Below are 16,324 nucleotides of genomic sequence, written 5' to 3'. Positions count from 1 at the left end.
AAATTAAATTACATTATTATTATCATTATTATCATCATCATTATTATTGTCACAGTAAAGATCATTCACATTTATTTTATTAGTTTTATTTTAGTAAAAACTGAATTCATCTCACTCCAGTTATATTTCGATAGGCTTAGAAAAACTTTACCTTCTAAAAATTAGATCATCTTTCCTTTAATAGCCTTCCCTAGATTTAATTTCAAATTAGTGAATACGTTTCGTTCTACATTCTGTCACGTAGTCACTTATTATAAAAGCTGATAGGTCTAATATTCTACACTCACTTCTGTCTACAATCTATGCCGAATGGCCAGCCGCTCCATTCCTCACATTATATATTTGAAGATTTTTATCTTTTGGGACTTTGTGGATACTCTTATCTCCACCATCAAGACGCCGGAGATTTTGCTTTTGACAGTGCAGTCTTTGACAGATCAAGAATCAAACCTGAGCCCGCCGTCGGAGGAATAGATAATTCAACACTTCTCAACTGCCTGGAGTGGAGCCTTACAAACCTGATATTATATATCATAAGTTTCGTAATATCTTCACATTTCTATTTGTAACTGCCATAATCATTATTCATCTCATTTAATTAAATTTCATCTTTCTTTTTATTACATCTTAAACAAATCGTTAATTGTTCTTCATTTTAAAGTAACTGGTAAATTATAGGGCCTTATTCTTTTATGCATAGTCGAGTAGCTCTTTACTCATTTGAGACCATGACAATTATTATTATTATAATTAGTATTATTTACTATCATTATAATAATTACCAATATATAATTCGTATACTAACAATTTTCTTTACCATTATCTGTAATATCATTTGGAAGGAAAAAAATATGGAAAACTTTAGAAGCCTATAATAGCAAGACTATAAATGATGTAAGTCTGAAATTTAACAAAACCATTTTTTGAAATCTAAGTACACAAATTTTAGAGAAATAATGTTGAAAAATGTTGATTCCAGTTGTTTTAATAGATGCAATGCATATTTGCCATATCAAAAATTTGGGATGTGATTCTTAATTTTGATCCCAGATTTTATTTTATGGCAATGCATAACCTTTTTTTCTGTAATCGAATCAAATGTGATTTATGCTTTATATTGAAAATTATGTAACATTGTTAGGAGAAAAGACTTATTCCGGATTCTATCCCAATTGGTTTTTTTTTTTTCAACAAGATGGAGTAATTTTCATTACTAGTGACACAACACTGCTAAAAACAAGACACAAATTTAGAAACATTCAATATTGTTATTTTTCACGGGACTTTGGTATAACCAACATAATTTCTTAACTAATAGAGGATTTTTAATTAAACTTGGCATGTATCAACTGAAAGTTTGTTTTGTTCTTGTTGCTTTTAAATTTACTGCTTCGAATTGAAACGGGGTTATACTCTTTTCCAGTTTTTTTTTCTTGTACAATATAATATTTATATATAGCTGTAGCAACAAAAAGACTGAAAGTCATCGAAAACAAAAGCTATGGAATTAAAAACTCAAATGGATAGAGACAGATAATCATGATACAAAATTTTAGAGATTCATGATAAATATGATAAATTAATGGGGCATTAAAAGCTAAAATAAAGAATGAAAATTATGGCACAAAAAAAATTATAAATAGAGATACCTAAGATCAGGCAAGTAGCAAAACAGGACACGTCAGAAAATTAAGGGGAAAAAATATAAAATAATTTGAAAATCAATAGAAAATAGTATTTCTCTATCAGATTTTAAATCAATATGTAATATTCAAGAAGAATTTTGAAATTATTTGGCCACTCTGTATTTTTTTTTAAATGGAAAAAGAAAACCCTATAAAGCCAAATAATTTATGAAAGCATGATGTCTATATAGAAAAGACAGAATAGAAATTGACAAATGTGCAATTCATATCTGAATTTCCACAGCACCTAAGCTGGAGTATGATATTAAGTCAAATGCTCATTAGTTTTTGCCAGAAAAACAATAACAAATGGTTGTAACTATCGCATAAACACTTAAACATCAATCACTTTTAATCTGAAGTGAAAATTGAGCGATATCTTAAAATTAACTACGAACTATAGGTGTCAATAACATTATGTGCTCTTTGGCACTTTACTATATGAGACTTACAGAGGACAAGTAGACATTTTACAAAATATAATCCATATTGAAAATAAGTCCTAAAAATATTGTTGCTTTCCCTTTTAAAGGGTTTTACAGTGCTTGCGACACATTTAGGTCACTTAAGTGACAGTAGTAGATACTTTTTATATTTTAACTTTACCAAAATATTTGCAATTATTCTGCATCAAATGGACTAAATCAAATTTTGTAAATATATACACGGCTGAGCAGGGATGTTAAAACTTCTTGGCAAAAGATCTGATGTCTGCAAGATGAACTATTTTGTGAAATGTTAAGCTGCTGTTACTATGGAATAAACACGACTTTTTAATTTTTTTTAAACGAGAAAAAAAGTTTATATAGACTATTTATTTGGTTGTGTATGATAAAGATTGCATAGATATGGAAAATTACACATAAAACATAATAGTTTCGTTGATCAAAGACAACATATCAGCAGCAATCATATGTGTCAAGTAGTAACTTTCTCCAGCAGAAGAAAATTAGTTAACAGCAGTAATAACACAGAGATAATCTTTTTTTTTTAATTTTCCACTTTGTAAAAGATTCAAATTCAAACCAACAATAAAGATATAAATTATTCTAGAACTATTCAACATATCATTGTCATGTTTCTACCTTTAAAATACAATAATTTAAGTTGACATATTATAATGAACTTAAATAGCAAACTAACAAATACAATGTAAATCAAAAGCCTTCACACTCAGGATATTGAATCATGAAGTATTCCAAATATAATATATAGCAATCTAAAATTAACAGCAGGGCAACGAATTGGATTTACAAAATAAAATGTCATAAAAACAAACAAAATGTAGTTTAAAGCATTTTTTTTTTTAATGGATACCAAACCATCTGCATAAAATAACAACACAACATGACACTGGCACCAACAATCAAAATGAGAATAGATTGTTAATTAATGCAAATTAAGCATGATCAATTAAACAAAATATTAACGTTTCTTGGGTTTTTTAGATCTCAACTTTAAAACTACATAATTCCCATTTTTGAACACTTCTTCAAAGTGTGGTTCAGGTTTGTCGCGTACAAGGGAACAGAGAGGTGGCTTTCCGTGGTTTTCAAAATCTTCAACATCCCAAATTTCTGGTGTGGAGCAGCCCGGCCTGAAAAGTAGGATAGGATTAATTTAGGAGCATTGATGTAACGGTTTATAAGGACCTCTTTCTGTACAAGAGAAACCATGTCTAAACAATCTTGTAGTACCAAGTTAAGGAGGATAACAAAATAATATATGGAAACAATAGGTTTATATGGTTTAAAAGTTCTCTTTAATTTCTTAAGCACTTATATATATATATATATATATCAACCTTTGTAATGATGATGTGCTTTTTAGATAGGTTACACGAAACCTATTCAAGTGTGAGTCTGTGAGTGTGTTTGTGCGTGTGTATATTTGTGTATGTGTAGTTTTGCACTTTTTGTTTCATTTATGTCTGTTGCGTATATTATGCATATGCTGTAACCAAATGAAAAATTGCCTTCATGTACATTAAAGATACTATCATTATTATTAACACACAGATTTTAATTTGAGTAACCATTTGATGAGTACTCAACTATTGCTACCTGCAACTCAATAATATATTTTTAACAATATTCCTTCAGAGCCGTTAGGCCTCTGGAGCTGGAGTTTATCCCAGTTTCTATAGCGTGAAAATGACAATAACAATTGCTTGCTCTCTTAAGGATAGGATGCTGGATTATAGCAAAGTACTTATCCCAAGATGTAACAGACCCAGCAAACCAATCAATGCTGGGTGGACAGGTGGAAGGTGGGGTGTCAGAAAAAAAAAAAATCTCGACTTCACCTGGGATCGATCTGGGTCCTTTTACATTTGAAGTGAGCGCTCTACCAACTGAGCTATCAGGACCCCCATTCAATTATAAGTCAAGAAAATTATTGCTTGACTATAAATGCTACAGAAAAATATTTGAGGCTAGTTGCCAGATATCCAGGCACCTTATGGGGAACTCTCACTGATCTAAGGAGGAGGAAAGGTAGAGAAGAAAAAGTGTAGGAAAAAGAAAAAGAAAAAAAAAAGTCTTATTAGAGCTAAAGGTTTGACGGGGAAAAAAAACCCAAACAACACACTTACTTATTACTTCGCGAACACCATGAGTTCTCCAGAATAAAATACTGAACCCCCAAGCTGTCAAGGTTCTTTTTCACTTCTACTACTGGTTTCCTGCTGTACATGCCATAGACTAATTTTGTACGATTTCTCAGACCTGCGTCTTCATAATGGGGATGATTTACGATGGGTCGTAGAGTGCATAGCTTCACTGTGGCCATTATAGGCATAGCACCAGCAAATACTGCATCTGAATATGATTTTTTTAAAAACACAATGTGCAAAAAAAAAAAAATGAAAGTAATCCTCAAGTCAGAGTTAATATCTGTCTCTATTACATAAAACAGATTGTAATAATTGTTTGCTATTCATTGGAGAGGTTTGCTATTCATTGGAGAGGACACTAGTCTATCACAAAGTATTTTCTGCGAGATCTTGCAGACCCAGCTCCTCGCCAATCAGTGCCGGGTGGAAGGGGAGGGGGGGGGGGGCAGAAAAAAATTGAATGCATCAGGGATTGACCAACGTTCCCTTTTAGTGTGAAGAGAGCGAGTGCTCTTACAACTGAGCTGTCAAGACCCCTGCAAAATAAATAAATTTCCTTTTATTCATCCTCAAGGCAATTTTTATTTTGGGTCTATCTCCAGAAAAGAATGAGATAACCCAGACATCAGCTCCATGACAGTACCCAGTGGGGCTCAAACGCCTCATCCACTAAACCATCCTGATCCCTTGCAAACAAGGTTCGATCCTTTAAAAAATATTATATAGTATTAGATAAGCTATATTAAATAATCCAGGGAATATAAATTTAAATCTCCCCACTTTGGAAGTTAGATACTGGGATAGCTTATGTTTGATATTTATGAACAGCAGCATTGAAATAAAATCTTTGAGTTTTTATACACCACATTAAAAACTTAATGGTAGGATGATCGGTAGGGGCTGCCTGAAGCCTGGGATCATGAAAATATCAACACAAAAAGTGATAATGGAGAGGCTTCAAATGGGAACAATACAGTCACTACTATTATTACCACTACCACTATTACTATTACTTCTACTACAACTACTATTACTACTACTACTACTTCCACTTCTACTACTATTACTACTACTACTACTTCTTCTTCTATTACTATTACTTCTACTATTACATTTCTATTATGTCTTTCATCTTCCATTAGTTTCTAGAAAGTTCCTGTCTCTCACTGCCCTTATCATTTCTATCAAACCTTGGGACTCTCTACTCACAAACCCACGCCACACTAACAATTCATTCACACTCTAACCACACAGATGATACAATTTATACTCCATTTTATTTTATTTATTTTCAACGTTTATTTGTTTATTGTGCTGACAAAGCGTTTGTACCTGAAACGTCCATTGTCTGTATTATTACCATCCGAAGCCTCTCCATTATAATTCTTTCATTAGTATTAGGATAAGGGTCATTTTAATCAATTGATTTATAGACTAAAAATTTGAAAATGAAAAAATAAAAACTAAGGAAAAAGAAAAGACAATAAAACAAAGCAAATACAAAAATAAAACAAGTTTAGAAAAAAAAAAAACCTGGCCAACCCCCCTCTCCCTCATCAATCAATCAAAGTAGTGTATGAGCAGAGGGCGATTCCTATTTTCCTTACTTGCTGGCGTGCGTGCCTTGATCCACTCCACAAGTTCTTCCTGGTGTATATTACTGAACTCTCCATAAATGCTTCGTTGTTTCTGTATATTCGCCACACCCTTCCAGGCCATCATGCCCACCAAGCCTACCAGAATGGCCAAGTGAACTTCTGACTTGATTGATCCGAATATCTGGTTAAAGCATAAGAGAGGTAATGTTGATGACATGTATGTATTCCTTTTTACTCTTATAATTTCATTATGTAACTCACAGTTAGATCATGATAAATTGCTCATATGACTCATGAAAGATACTGTTGACAATACTGATGTCTCAATGACAGAAATTAAAACTGTTGCTTCTCATTTTTAATATATCTACTTTTCAGATATATGACATTTAAAACCAAGCCACTTCTAATTTTTGACAAAAGAAATTGTAGAATAAAGTAGCATAGTTTTTACCATTTTTTTTATTATTCAAAAATTTGATTAGTTTTGATGACAAATAAAAGGGTTAAAATATTTCAGACATTTATGCTACCTTTTGATTTCAAAAATAACCTTGTATCTTTTATACCTTAGACATAAAAAGGATAACATTATGACTGTAATCATAGACCATCAAAGATTACTCTTGGATCTAGTGATCAATACAAGCATATTCTGTCCTCAGAGCAGTGTTATATTCATGCTAAGACTCAATTAATGGGTTTATTAAAAGTGGCTCAAAGTTTCACTCTGATATCTGTCCTTTTGATCTCTGGCAGTCCTTAAGAGCCATTTGGCCCATAGAGCTAGAATTTATCCCAGTTTCTATACTGTAAAACGGACAATAATACTTGATTGCTACCTGTTGGATAGGATGCTGGTCTATCATATGCCAGATCTAGCAGACCCAATCACTGCTAACTGCAGAAGGGAGGGGACCTAAAAAAAATCTCGACTTCACCGGGATCAATCTTAGTCCCAATGCTGGGTTGCAGCGTGACTCAGAAGTATAGTCTTTAATTTGTAACCGAAAGGTACCAAGTTTAAACTGTGTGGCTATGAGCTGAAGTCACCTCGCCCTAACTCACTATGCGGTGCTGCACTGCTGCTGACACCTGGGATATTGCAGTCTTTCCTTGGAATAGACCCCTAAAGACAAATTTCCAGACCTCAGAGCCATAAGGCCCATGAAGCCAGAGTTTATCCTGGTTTCTAAAGCGTGTAACGGACAATAACAATTGCTTGCTACCCTTCGGATAGGACACTAGTCTATCACAAAGTACTTTCCACCAAATCAAACAGACCCAGCTACCCAATCATTGCTAGATGGACAAAGGGAGTCAGAAAAAAAACAACTCGACTTTCCACCAGATCTAACAGACCCAGCTACTCAATCGCTGTTGGGTGGACAGGGAGGTCAGAAAAAATCTCGACTGCACCTGGGATCCATCAATCTTGGTCCCTTCGTATCTGAAGCGAGTGCTTTACTGACTGAGCCATCAGGACCCCCAAATCATCATCGTTATACTCTTTAATTTTCATCTGCAACAAGACAAAAACTTTGAATAACAAATATAATACCTTTCTGGATGCCAGTAACGACGTGAAAAGGCACAAATGTGGAGTCCAAAATAACTTGAGTCTCATGATGAGAATGGCCATGGCAGTAAAAGCCAAAAGTTGAAAGATGTGGTAAACAATCTGAAAGGTCGGAAAAATGGAATAGTGTGAGGTAGGGATGGGAACTAATATCTTTGAATGTCATTTATAATATAGTACAAAATGATTAAAATGACTATTATCAGGGTTGCCAATTCAGGAAACAAAAATTTACTGAACTTTTAGGCTAACACATTGACCGACCCCCTTTCTGGGCACTGAACTCCAGGAAAAAGACATTTTACTTACTTTTTTCCATTAAGCAGGTGATTGAAAAATATACTGAGGGTTTATATCATGCTGAATTTCGTAAATATACGGAAAAGTGGCAACCTTGTATTTTCATGACAATTCCTTTTATGCTCATGACAAAGTGGTGTTGTCAGTGGCTCAGCCGTACTGTGTCTTGTCTGGTCATAAAAGTCAAGCTATTTTAAGTATTGTTAAAGGCTGGATGGGGGACAGTGATCGTAAAAAATTTTTAAAATCTGGTCCCAGCCTGTGTTATTTTACACAAATTACCTCACTTGCATGAATCGGGTGTAAATGAGTATCTGGTGATCTGCAGTGATGGATATTGGACGAGTTTTAGTACAAAAAGGTTACCTAATAGGTGAATGGTACTGTATGAAATGGAAATGTAATTCAATATGGCCCACTGGTGAAATAAGTGAAACACTGTGAAATGCATTGATCATGGTAAAGCCTTGGAAATGCATTATATAAATGTTCATATCTATTTATTTATTTAAAATAAAATTAAGCACTTGTCCATGGTCCTGATCAAATTGACTACAATATACTTTTCAAGTACTCCCATCTAAAATTTACTCACGGAGACAATACAAAATTTTTATAACATATTCTTCAACAATTTATTCTGCAATTTTTTATTTAATTGTAAGGAAATTTAATACATGAAACATTTTGAAATGTCTAATCAAAGACTCCAAAAGAATAAATCACTTCAAAAAATCAATCAATATGGAGCGCTATAACCTAAAACATAAATTTGATGAATAAGTTTTTAATAGATATATTTTTGATTGTTTATGATGTAACTGATGATCATAGTTATGATTATATCAAGGAATTGTTAACCTGAACCTTGCTTTTTTTCACATGGTAGTTAAAGGATTTGGCCGAAGAATCTTTACCATGATATGTGTTATGTTAATCAATTTTTATGTTTAAAAAAATATTAATTTCACACTGCTTATCCATCCGAGCAACATAAAAATTGGGTTTGGTGGAAAATAAGACAATTTAACAAAGCCAAAACCAGTTTCAACACCACTATCAATCCAGAACCTTGGATGTATTGTCAGTTATCTTGAATTTCAAAATAAAATTGAAATGACGTTCAGTGACAAACGATAAACTTACCTCTGCATTCTCTTTTTCTCTGAAGGAAATACAAAGTATAAAAAAATATGAAAGAAATATTCATCATTTTTTTTTTCTTTAAAATGTTCTTGCCTTTATTGTTTTTTCAACTTTTATCGCATTGTTACACTCTTTAAGACGAAAAACTTAAAAATTGTTTTAATTTTTTTAGAAGAATAATGATGAAATAATTGAATATGCGTCATCAGGAATAAAAAATATAATCATAATGATACTACTACTACTACTTCAAAAAGAAGAAGAAGAAGAAGAAGAAGAAGAAGAGAAGAAGAAGAAGAAGAAGAAGAAGAAGAAGAAGAAGAAGAAGAAGAAGAAGAAGAAGAAGAAGAAAAAGAAGAAGAAGAAGAAGAAGAAGAAGAAGAAGAAGAAGAAGAAGAAGAAGAAGAAGAAGAAGAAGAAGAAGAAGAAGAAGAAGAAGAAGAAGAAGAACAGCAAGAAGAAAAAAAAGAACAAGAAGAACATGAGAAAGAAAAGAAGAGGGAATAAAAATAGTATGTGAATCCTATATGCAACACAAACTTAAGTTAAATCATACTCGGAAATATTCTTCAATTTCCGTCAAATTATAGAAAATATTATTTTTTAAGAATCATAAAATGTCATCAAAAAATAGTCATTGAAAGAATAAAGAAATAAAAAGATGTAGTCTCTGAATATCGTATAATTGATGATATGGTGATCGACAAATACCTTGTTCCATTTTTACTGTCAGAATTCCTTGCAACATTTTTATCATGGCGATCTTGGTCCTTCTTGGATATTTCACCTGTCTTCATCCCAGTCCATTCCAATTTAAGTAACTAAAGAATTACAGAGAGAGAAGAGGAAAACTATTAAAAATTATATTTAAAAATCATATATGGATTCTTTTAATTTCCAAACTATCGAAAAACATATATATAAGTAAATTGTAAACCTTTGAGATAAAATTTAAAAAACAAAAAAACAAAACTGATTGGCCAAGTGGATAAGCCCAGAGGCTCGTATTATAAGAATAAGGCACTGCACTCTCATCCTTGAGGTTAAGGTTAAGGTTAAGTAGATAAGGCTTCCAGCCCTGAAGCTCACTTTAAGTGAATTGCACTTCCAGACCGGGATACTCAGGTTCGAGTCTGCAATGTATCTGATGCCTGGGTTATCATGGTCTTTTCATAAATAGACCTTAAAACTAAAAAGAAAATTTCTCTAAAGATGAATGAAAGGAATTTAATTCTATACTTTTATTGAAATATTCCCATGCTAATGATACAATAGAACTAACATATCTTTATTGTCTTCATATGTAAGTTTATGCTCGCATCTTCTGACAGAGACAATGCTGCTAATGACCAGGTACTCATTTTACACCTGAATACAGTGAGAGAATGTGAGTAAAGAGCCTTAACAGGACTTAACTACGTGCTGAGCAAGGCTCGAACCCAGGACCTTCTGATTCAAAAGTGAGTGTCATATTACTAGACCACGATTATTATCATTATCATAATTATTATTATTATTATTATTATTATTATTATTATTATTATTATTATATTATTACTATTATTAATATTATCCTTATTATTATTATCATTATAATTATTACTATTATTATCATTATTATTATTTTATCTCAAAATCATAAATCCCTCACCGAAAAGTCATTGTCTTACCCTGCCTTCCTATAATGGTTCTAACCCATTATAGGATGTCAGTGAAAATAATTTTTAAGAAAAGAAAAGAAAAGAAAGACATTACTTGAAGCCTTGCTTAGTTGGGAAAAATTATATTAAAATAAATACCACTCAAATATGCAGTATTATCAACAACCATTAATTAATCTTAATGTGTATTAATCTGTATATTAAATCCATTTGCCAAGTCTTTGAGAAAATGAAAATTCCTATGATTATTTTGTTATCTCCAATTTATCATATATTTTGTTTATCTTTACTCAGACAATGCAATGAGACATTGAGCGCCCATCGCATTGAACTCCAAAAACATGTAATTATTCACTCTTGGGTGCTAAATAAACATTAAATTTTTATCTCTGTGGTGAGATGTAATTCTAATTCTAACACCTCAGCAGGTCATCATCTTAATTTTCATCTAAAGAAAAACAAAACCGAGAATGTTAGAGAAACAAGTCTTGAATTTCATTCATCATTCACCTAATTTATATATATATATATATATATATATATATATATATATATATATATATATATATATATATATAAAATATATATATATATATATATATATATATATATCCCATGTCACCATAAGCTGTTGACACTTGTATTTAAGAGATAACTCATGTCCAATCAAAAATTTTGACAAAATCATTAAAATGCCGCACACCTGGTCACAACATCAAAGTTAGCCGAGACATTTATTTTTCTCCAAGACTGAATTTCTTCCAATCCTGATCAATCTGGTTGTCACTAAAGACTGAATCGTTTCAACCAAGACAGCAACACTAGCAATGCAACTCTGAGTTTCATTTGAAACCCAAATGTAAAATGGTGCTGCTCGAAGCATGAAGAAATAAATAACAATATGAAATTGAATGTAAGCTTCAATTTAATATACAAAAACAGATAAAATGGACGTTTCAGGTTTCCCCTTTATCAACAAAACAGGATGAATAACACTACAGACGAATAAGATAATGTGGTAGTGGCGTTAAGATGAATAAACCAAAACATCGATGGACAGATTTTTTTAATAAGAGTGGGCTGTAACTACATAACATTGTTTTGCAACACTGTTTTTAGTTTGATAACCAATGATAGTTTGACTGCACAAGAATATTACGAAAATGACTCAAAGAAAATGAGAGGGAACCAAAAAAAAAAAACCACAGACAAGTATCAAGAAGCACTGAAGGTAATAAATTGAATATATGAATAATTAATTTTAAAAAGCACAAAGATAATAAATAGAGAAGCAAATATATAAACTGAATACAATATTGGAACCCTCTTAAAGACATTTTCTTGATAACATCAGCACAAAGCAAAGTAACATTTAAGTTATATTTAGTACATAAACAAGACTCTATGAAGGTCAAACGGTATGCGGTAGACAAATAAGAAATTTTTACATTTTACCCACACTGGAAAGAGCCAGAAAGACAAAACAAAACGAAATTAGATTAGGCCATGATGCACTGAGACTGTGACAAGAGTTTGGACAGAGTGGAGGGGGGGGGGGGGGGGGTTTTATATTAGCAAGAGCATATCTTGCGCTGTTCATTGTAGAGAAGTGCTAGTTCAAAATATATCTAAAATACATTGAAATCCATTATTGAACAAAGTATCAATTTAAGTTAAAATAATTTTACTTCACTGGAGTTCTTCATAAATGAATCATATACAAACTAAAACTATTAAAAAATTATTGCACACATCCTGCAAAATTAAAAAAATATGTGTTCAATATTTTCCTCATCAGTGTGTGTACTAACTGACTCTGTCTAGCCATCTGTAAACGTCATGAGTGACATTGATGTACTTACACTGATACCATGAAAGCTGTTCTTAAAAACTTACATAGTAAACACTTGCGATTAAAGCCAGAGTGGCTGCAGGGATGAGCAAGGTGAGCAAAAATAACTGGAGTGTCTGTAAGAAATAAAATCAAACAATTGATCATGATGACAAATCATCAATAAAGTATGTTTCATTGTTAAAAAACACTAATTAAAAACTTTTAGATATTTATATGACCCTGTACACCCCTATGTTCATATAGAAATCTAAGATCTAATGGTGATAGAACATGCTTATCTAAACCGAAAACATCCTGCTTTCAAATCTAAATTGAAAACTCACCTGTTTGTCTCACGATTTCTATTTTGTAAATGAATCTTACTTATCATGTGTGTAAAATGAGTGATGAGGTAAATGAAATTGCTATGTTGTTTTTTGTTTGTTTTTTATTCATTGCATTTATTTCATGAATGTAAAGGCCTAGAGCCTGTTGTAATTGGGGTAAGGTGCTTTAGAAAAGTCATTTATTATTATCATTATTATTATTATTATTATTATTATTGCTTCTTTTTTCATCTTCTCATCCACTTTCTATGACACATCATTAAGCATAAAATGCCTGTGTGTTCCATTTCCTGTGGGGCAGGGCACTCAGTCAGAACAATTTTACTATATTATGTTCAACAATGTAATGTTAAAATTGTGACTTATTGTAAGAGAGCAAATATACTTCACATAATACATTTTTAAAATATACATTTTTTACAAGCTGTTCCCTTAGTTACATACATACAGATATAGTTAAAACTATCTTTTTTCGTTTTTTTTTTTGTTTTTTTCATTTTAGAATAATTTTGCAATCCTGGTAACCATAGATTATATCAATGCAATAAGATATAAATACAAAACAAACTATTTCGGGGGGGGGGGGGGGTAATTATTTTTTAAAAAGCACCCGATATATCAATACCAAAAAGATCGGCAAAACAAGCAATAGTTACTTAAGATCAAAAAATCATTTACCTGATATTCAATAAAGTCAAATTCCTTGGCACAAGTGTACAACATTGTGTGAAAGTTTTGAAAATCTGTGAATTTACTTCTGAAAATCTCGCCGATATGAGCCTGGAAAAAATGAGTTAGTAGTTAAAATTTGCAAACAATGATCTATGAAAACTTGGTGAATTTTGCTCAAAACCTTTGAGAAAAAGTTTTACAGCTTTAAATCGACTCATTAAGTGAAATTATATATAATAAAGAGAGAGAAAAAATGGCTTATAGTATTATTAAATATTATTATTTCAACACTTAAACCACCTCATGATCCAAAAGCAGTTTTAAGTCATTATCCTGTGATTCTTGGATTATGCAGTTTTTAATATTAGAATATCTCAAATTATAGTCTGAGTTGAGACAAGAACAGGAACTTCTTTATTAGTCATTACCAAGCATAAAATTTTGTTTGAAAACACATACACTATATCATTCATATTTCACTTACATCATCTTCCAATGGGAATATTTTGGAAATAACTATTTTAGATCCCAAGGTTACTATAACTAGAGTGATACCCTGGGCGATCTGAAAAAAGAAAAAGATGAACACGATGACATTGCTGGCAATGCTGCTATTGCTGCTGCTGCTGCTGCTACGGATGATGATGATAGAAACAATGATGACAATGACAATGACAGTGACAATGACCATCATCAAGAAGAATAAGAACATCAATAACATTAGTTTTAAAGGGGTGGAGAAAACCCTATACATGTAAAAAATGACTCCACTTGTACTTCCTAATCATATCATTTTTTCTCCCTAAAATTAAAGAATGTTAAAGGTCTCTGAATAAAAACATATATAGAGTCACGTCTCATCAATCCGAACACCTCAGTTTGTAGCATTTGTCCGGATTACAGAGACATCTGGAAAGTGGAATTAGTCCATATATATATATATATATATATATATATATATATATATATATATAACCAAAATCATGTAACACACAGTCCTGACGATGGCTGATTAGGCCTGAAACATCCATGAAGACTGACTCAAACATTGTGGTAAATATTAAAATAATAAATATATATATATATATATATATATATATATATATATATATATATATATATATATATATATATATATATATATATATATATAGTTAATGGTGGACATCATGTAGCTCAGACAGTACTCTATAAATAAAATTAACAATTCAGAGCATATTAAAAGAGTAAAAATAACTCACATTTCGACAAAGACGGCCTTTACTACTCACAATGTGTTTCATCAGTTGGAGATCTTGATGAAGGGTAATTCCGTGGTATTCATTATGAGTATTGAGTGGTGCATGAAAGGGTGTAACTGCATATTTACGTTTTTTTCAGGAATTAATTCCCCCCCTCCGCGAAAATAATGTACTCACACAGTTCACACACATACATCCTTTCACATACCATTCATAATGAATACCATGGAATCATCCTTCATCCAAGAAGATCTCAAAGGACGAAATGCATTGTGAGTAGAAACAGCTGTCTTGAACGAAATGTCTTATTTTTTTACTCATATATACATATATATAGTCATAGCTCTCCAATACCTCAGTACCCAGCATTTTGTCTGGCTTACAGAGACATCCAGAAGGTGGAATCAGTCCCTAAAGTATATAGATAAAGAAAAAAATCTGTCCCCGGGCAACATGTCCGAATAATGGAGACATTTGGATTGTGGAGTTCCAGATTAGAGAGAACCGACTACATATATATATATATATATATATATATATATATATATATATATATATATATATATATATATAAGTATCAATCCACTATTAAGGTGACCACTGTGAAATGCACCAATTGGAGGACCAAGCATATGTCTTGTTCAAATTGATTAAACTGTTCAATCTTTGTTCAAATGAGTATAGTTTGATTCCCTACAATGATTTATGAACACAATTCTGATGCTTGATGATCACAATGGTATATAGAAAATTACTCGGTCCCCCTAATGTTTTACTAAGTGTTTCTGTAGCTTTAAGGAGACATTTGGTAAAAACATGTTTTTAGGGAGACCACATTAAAAAACCCTTTTAGGGAGCCCAGTATATGTTTATATATGTGTATACCTAAGAGTGCATTTTCAAGTGAGCTACCACCAAATTGTCTAAAATAAAGTAAGTCCTTAAGATTAAGAGCTTCATGGCCATAGTGTCGAAGCTTATCCCAGTCCCAGTGTGCGTAGAGTGAAGTGGCCGAGCAACGCATTTACTAACTCCTGGGAAGGTCCATCCCTCAGAAGGGGCGCTCAGGGAAATAACCTGGGACTCAAACACGGCAAAAAATATTCCCAGTTGCTCCGTGCGCCATTGTTTTTGCAGTCCCCGACCCTTTAGAAACCTGACGACCCAGGTTAAGATCAGAGATAGAAGGGACCAGGCAGAGGAGTTTATTTGTTGTTGTTGTATACCACTGAATGGACTTGGTTTGTTTTGTTTTGTTTTTAAGGGTTTTACGGCGCTTGCAACACATTAAGGTCATATCAGCGCCAGTAAAAAGGAAGAAAATGGGATAGTAAAAAGTTCTGGAACTACAATTAGAGCACCCAAGAAAAAGTAAGGCAAAGGGGATTTGTTTCAAATAGGAAACAGTAGATTCCAAGAGCCCACTATCAAAGTACTTAGTTTGAGATCACCTAAACGTCTCATTCAGACACAAGCACAGGTCCCAACAAAGAGGGATACACTCAAATGTTTACAAAGCATAAATAATATGTAAACAAAACAATAAAGAGCATAACAGACAGATGATTTACAAGGGAAAAATATAATCTCCCAAAACTCGAACTATACATTTGACTGTTTCCCTCCCAGCCAGGTCCTGGACAAAAC

The 16,324-nt window shown here is 32.2% G+C and overlaps 1 protein-coding gene across 2 annotated transcripts in view; it reads right to left on the bottom strand.

The window, feature by feature from the left end:
- Window positions 1–1,415: 1,415 nt before the first annotated feature.
- The window catches only part of LOC144964828 (protein C-mannosyl-transferase DPY19L1-like), a 40,474-nt gene continuing 25,565 nt past the window's right edge, over window positions 1,416–16,324 (bottom strand). The window contains exons 13-21 of one of the 2 annotated variants that reach the window (XM_078899485.1): window positions 13,921–14,001; window positions 13,443–13,544; window positions 12,480–12,551; window positions 9,634–9,743; window positions 8,923–8,941; window positions 7,459–7,578; window positions 5,907–6,078; window positions 4,279–4,504; window positions 1,416–3,282 (exon numbers count right to left, since the gene is read on the bottom strand). In XM_078899485.1, coding sequence (XP_078755611.1) covers window positions 3,111–3,282; window positions 4,279–4,504; window positions 5,907–6,078; window positions 7,459–7,578; window positions 8,923–8,941; window positions 9,634–9,743; window positions 12,480–12,551; window positions 13,443–13,544; window positions 13,921–14,001 — 1,074 coding nt within the window. In that variant the 3' untranslated portion in view covers window positions 1,416–3,110. The remainder of the gene's footprint in view (window positions 3,283–4,278; window positions 4,505–5,906; window positions 6,079–7,458; window positions 7,579–8,922; window positions 8,942–9,633; window positions 9,744–12,479; window positions 12,552–13,442; window positions 13,545–13,920; window positions 14,002–16,324) is intronic. The other variant, XM_078899486.1, reaches the window with a different exon arrangement.

This window comes from Berghia stephanieae, chromosome 2 (genome assembly GCF_034508935.2).
Source record: "Berghia stephanieae isolate SIO BIC M18660-M18661 chromosome 2, UCSD_Bste_1.3, whole genome shotgun sequence".
Lineage (NCBI taxonomy): Eukaryota > Metazoa > Mollusca > Gastropoda > Nudibranchia > Aeolidiidae > Berghia > Berghia stephanieae.
Note: the sequence above shows the minus strand (reverse complement) of the source record. Positions and strands in the feature narration are given on the sequence as shown.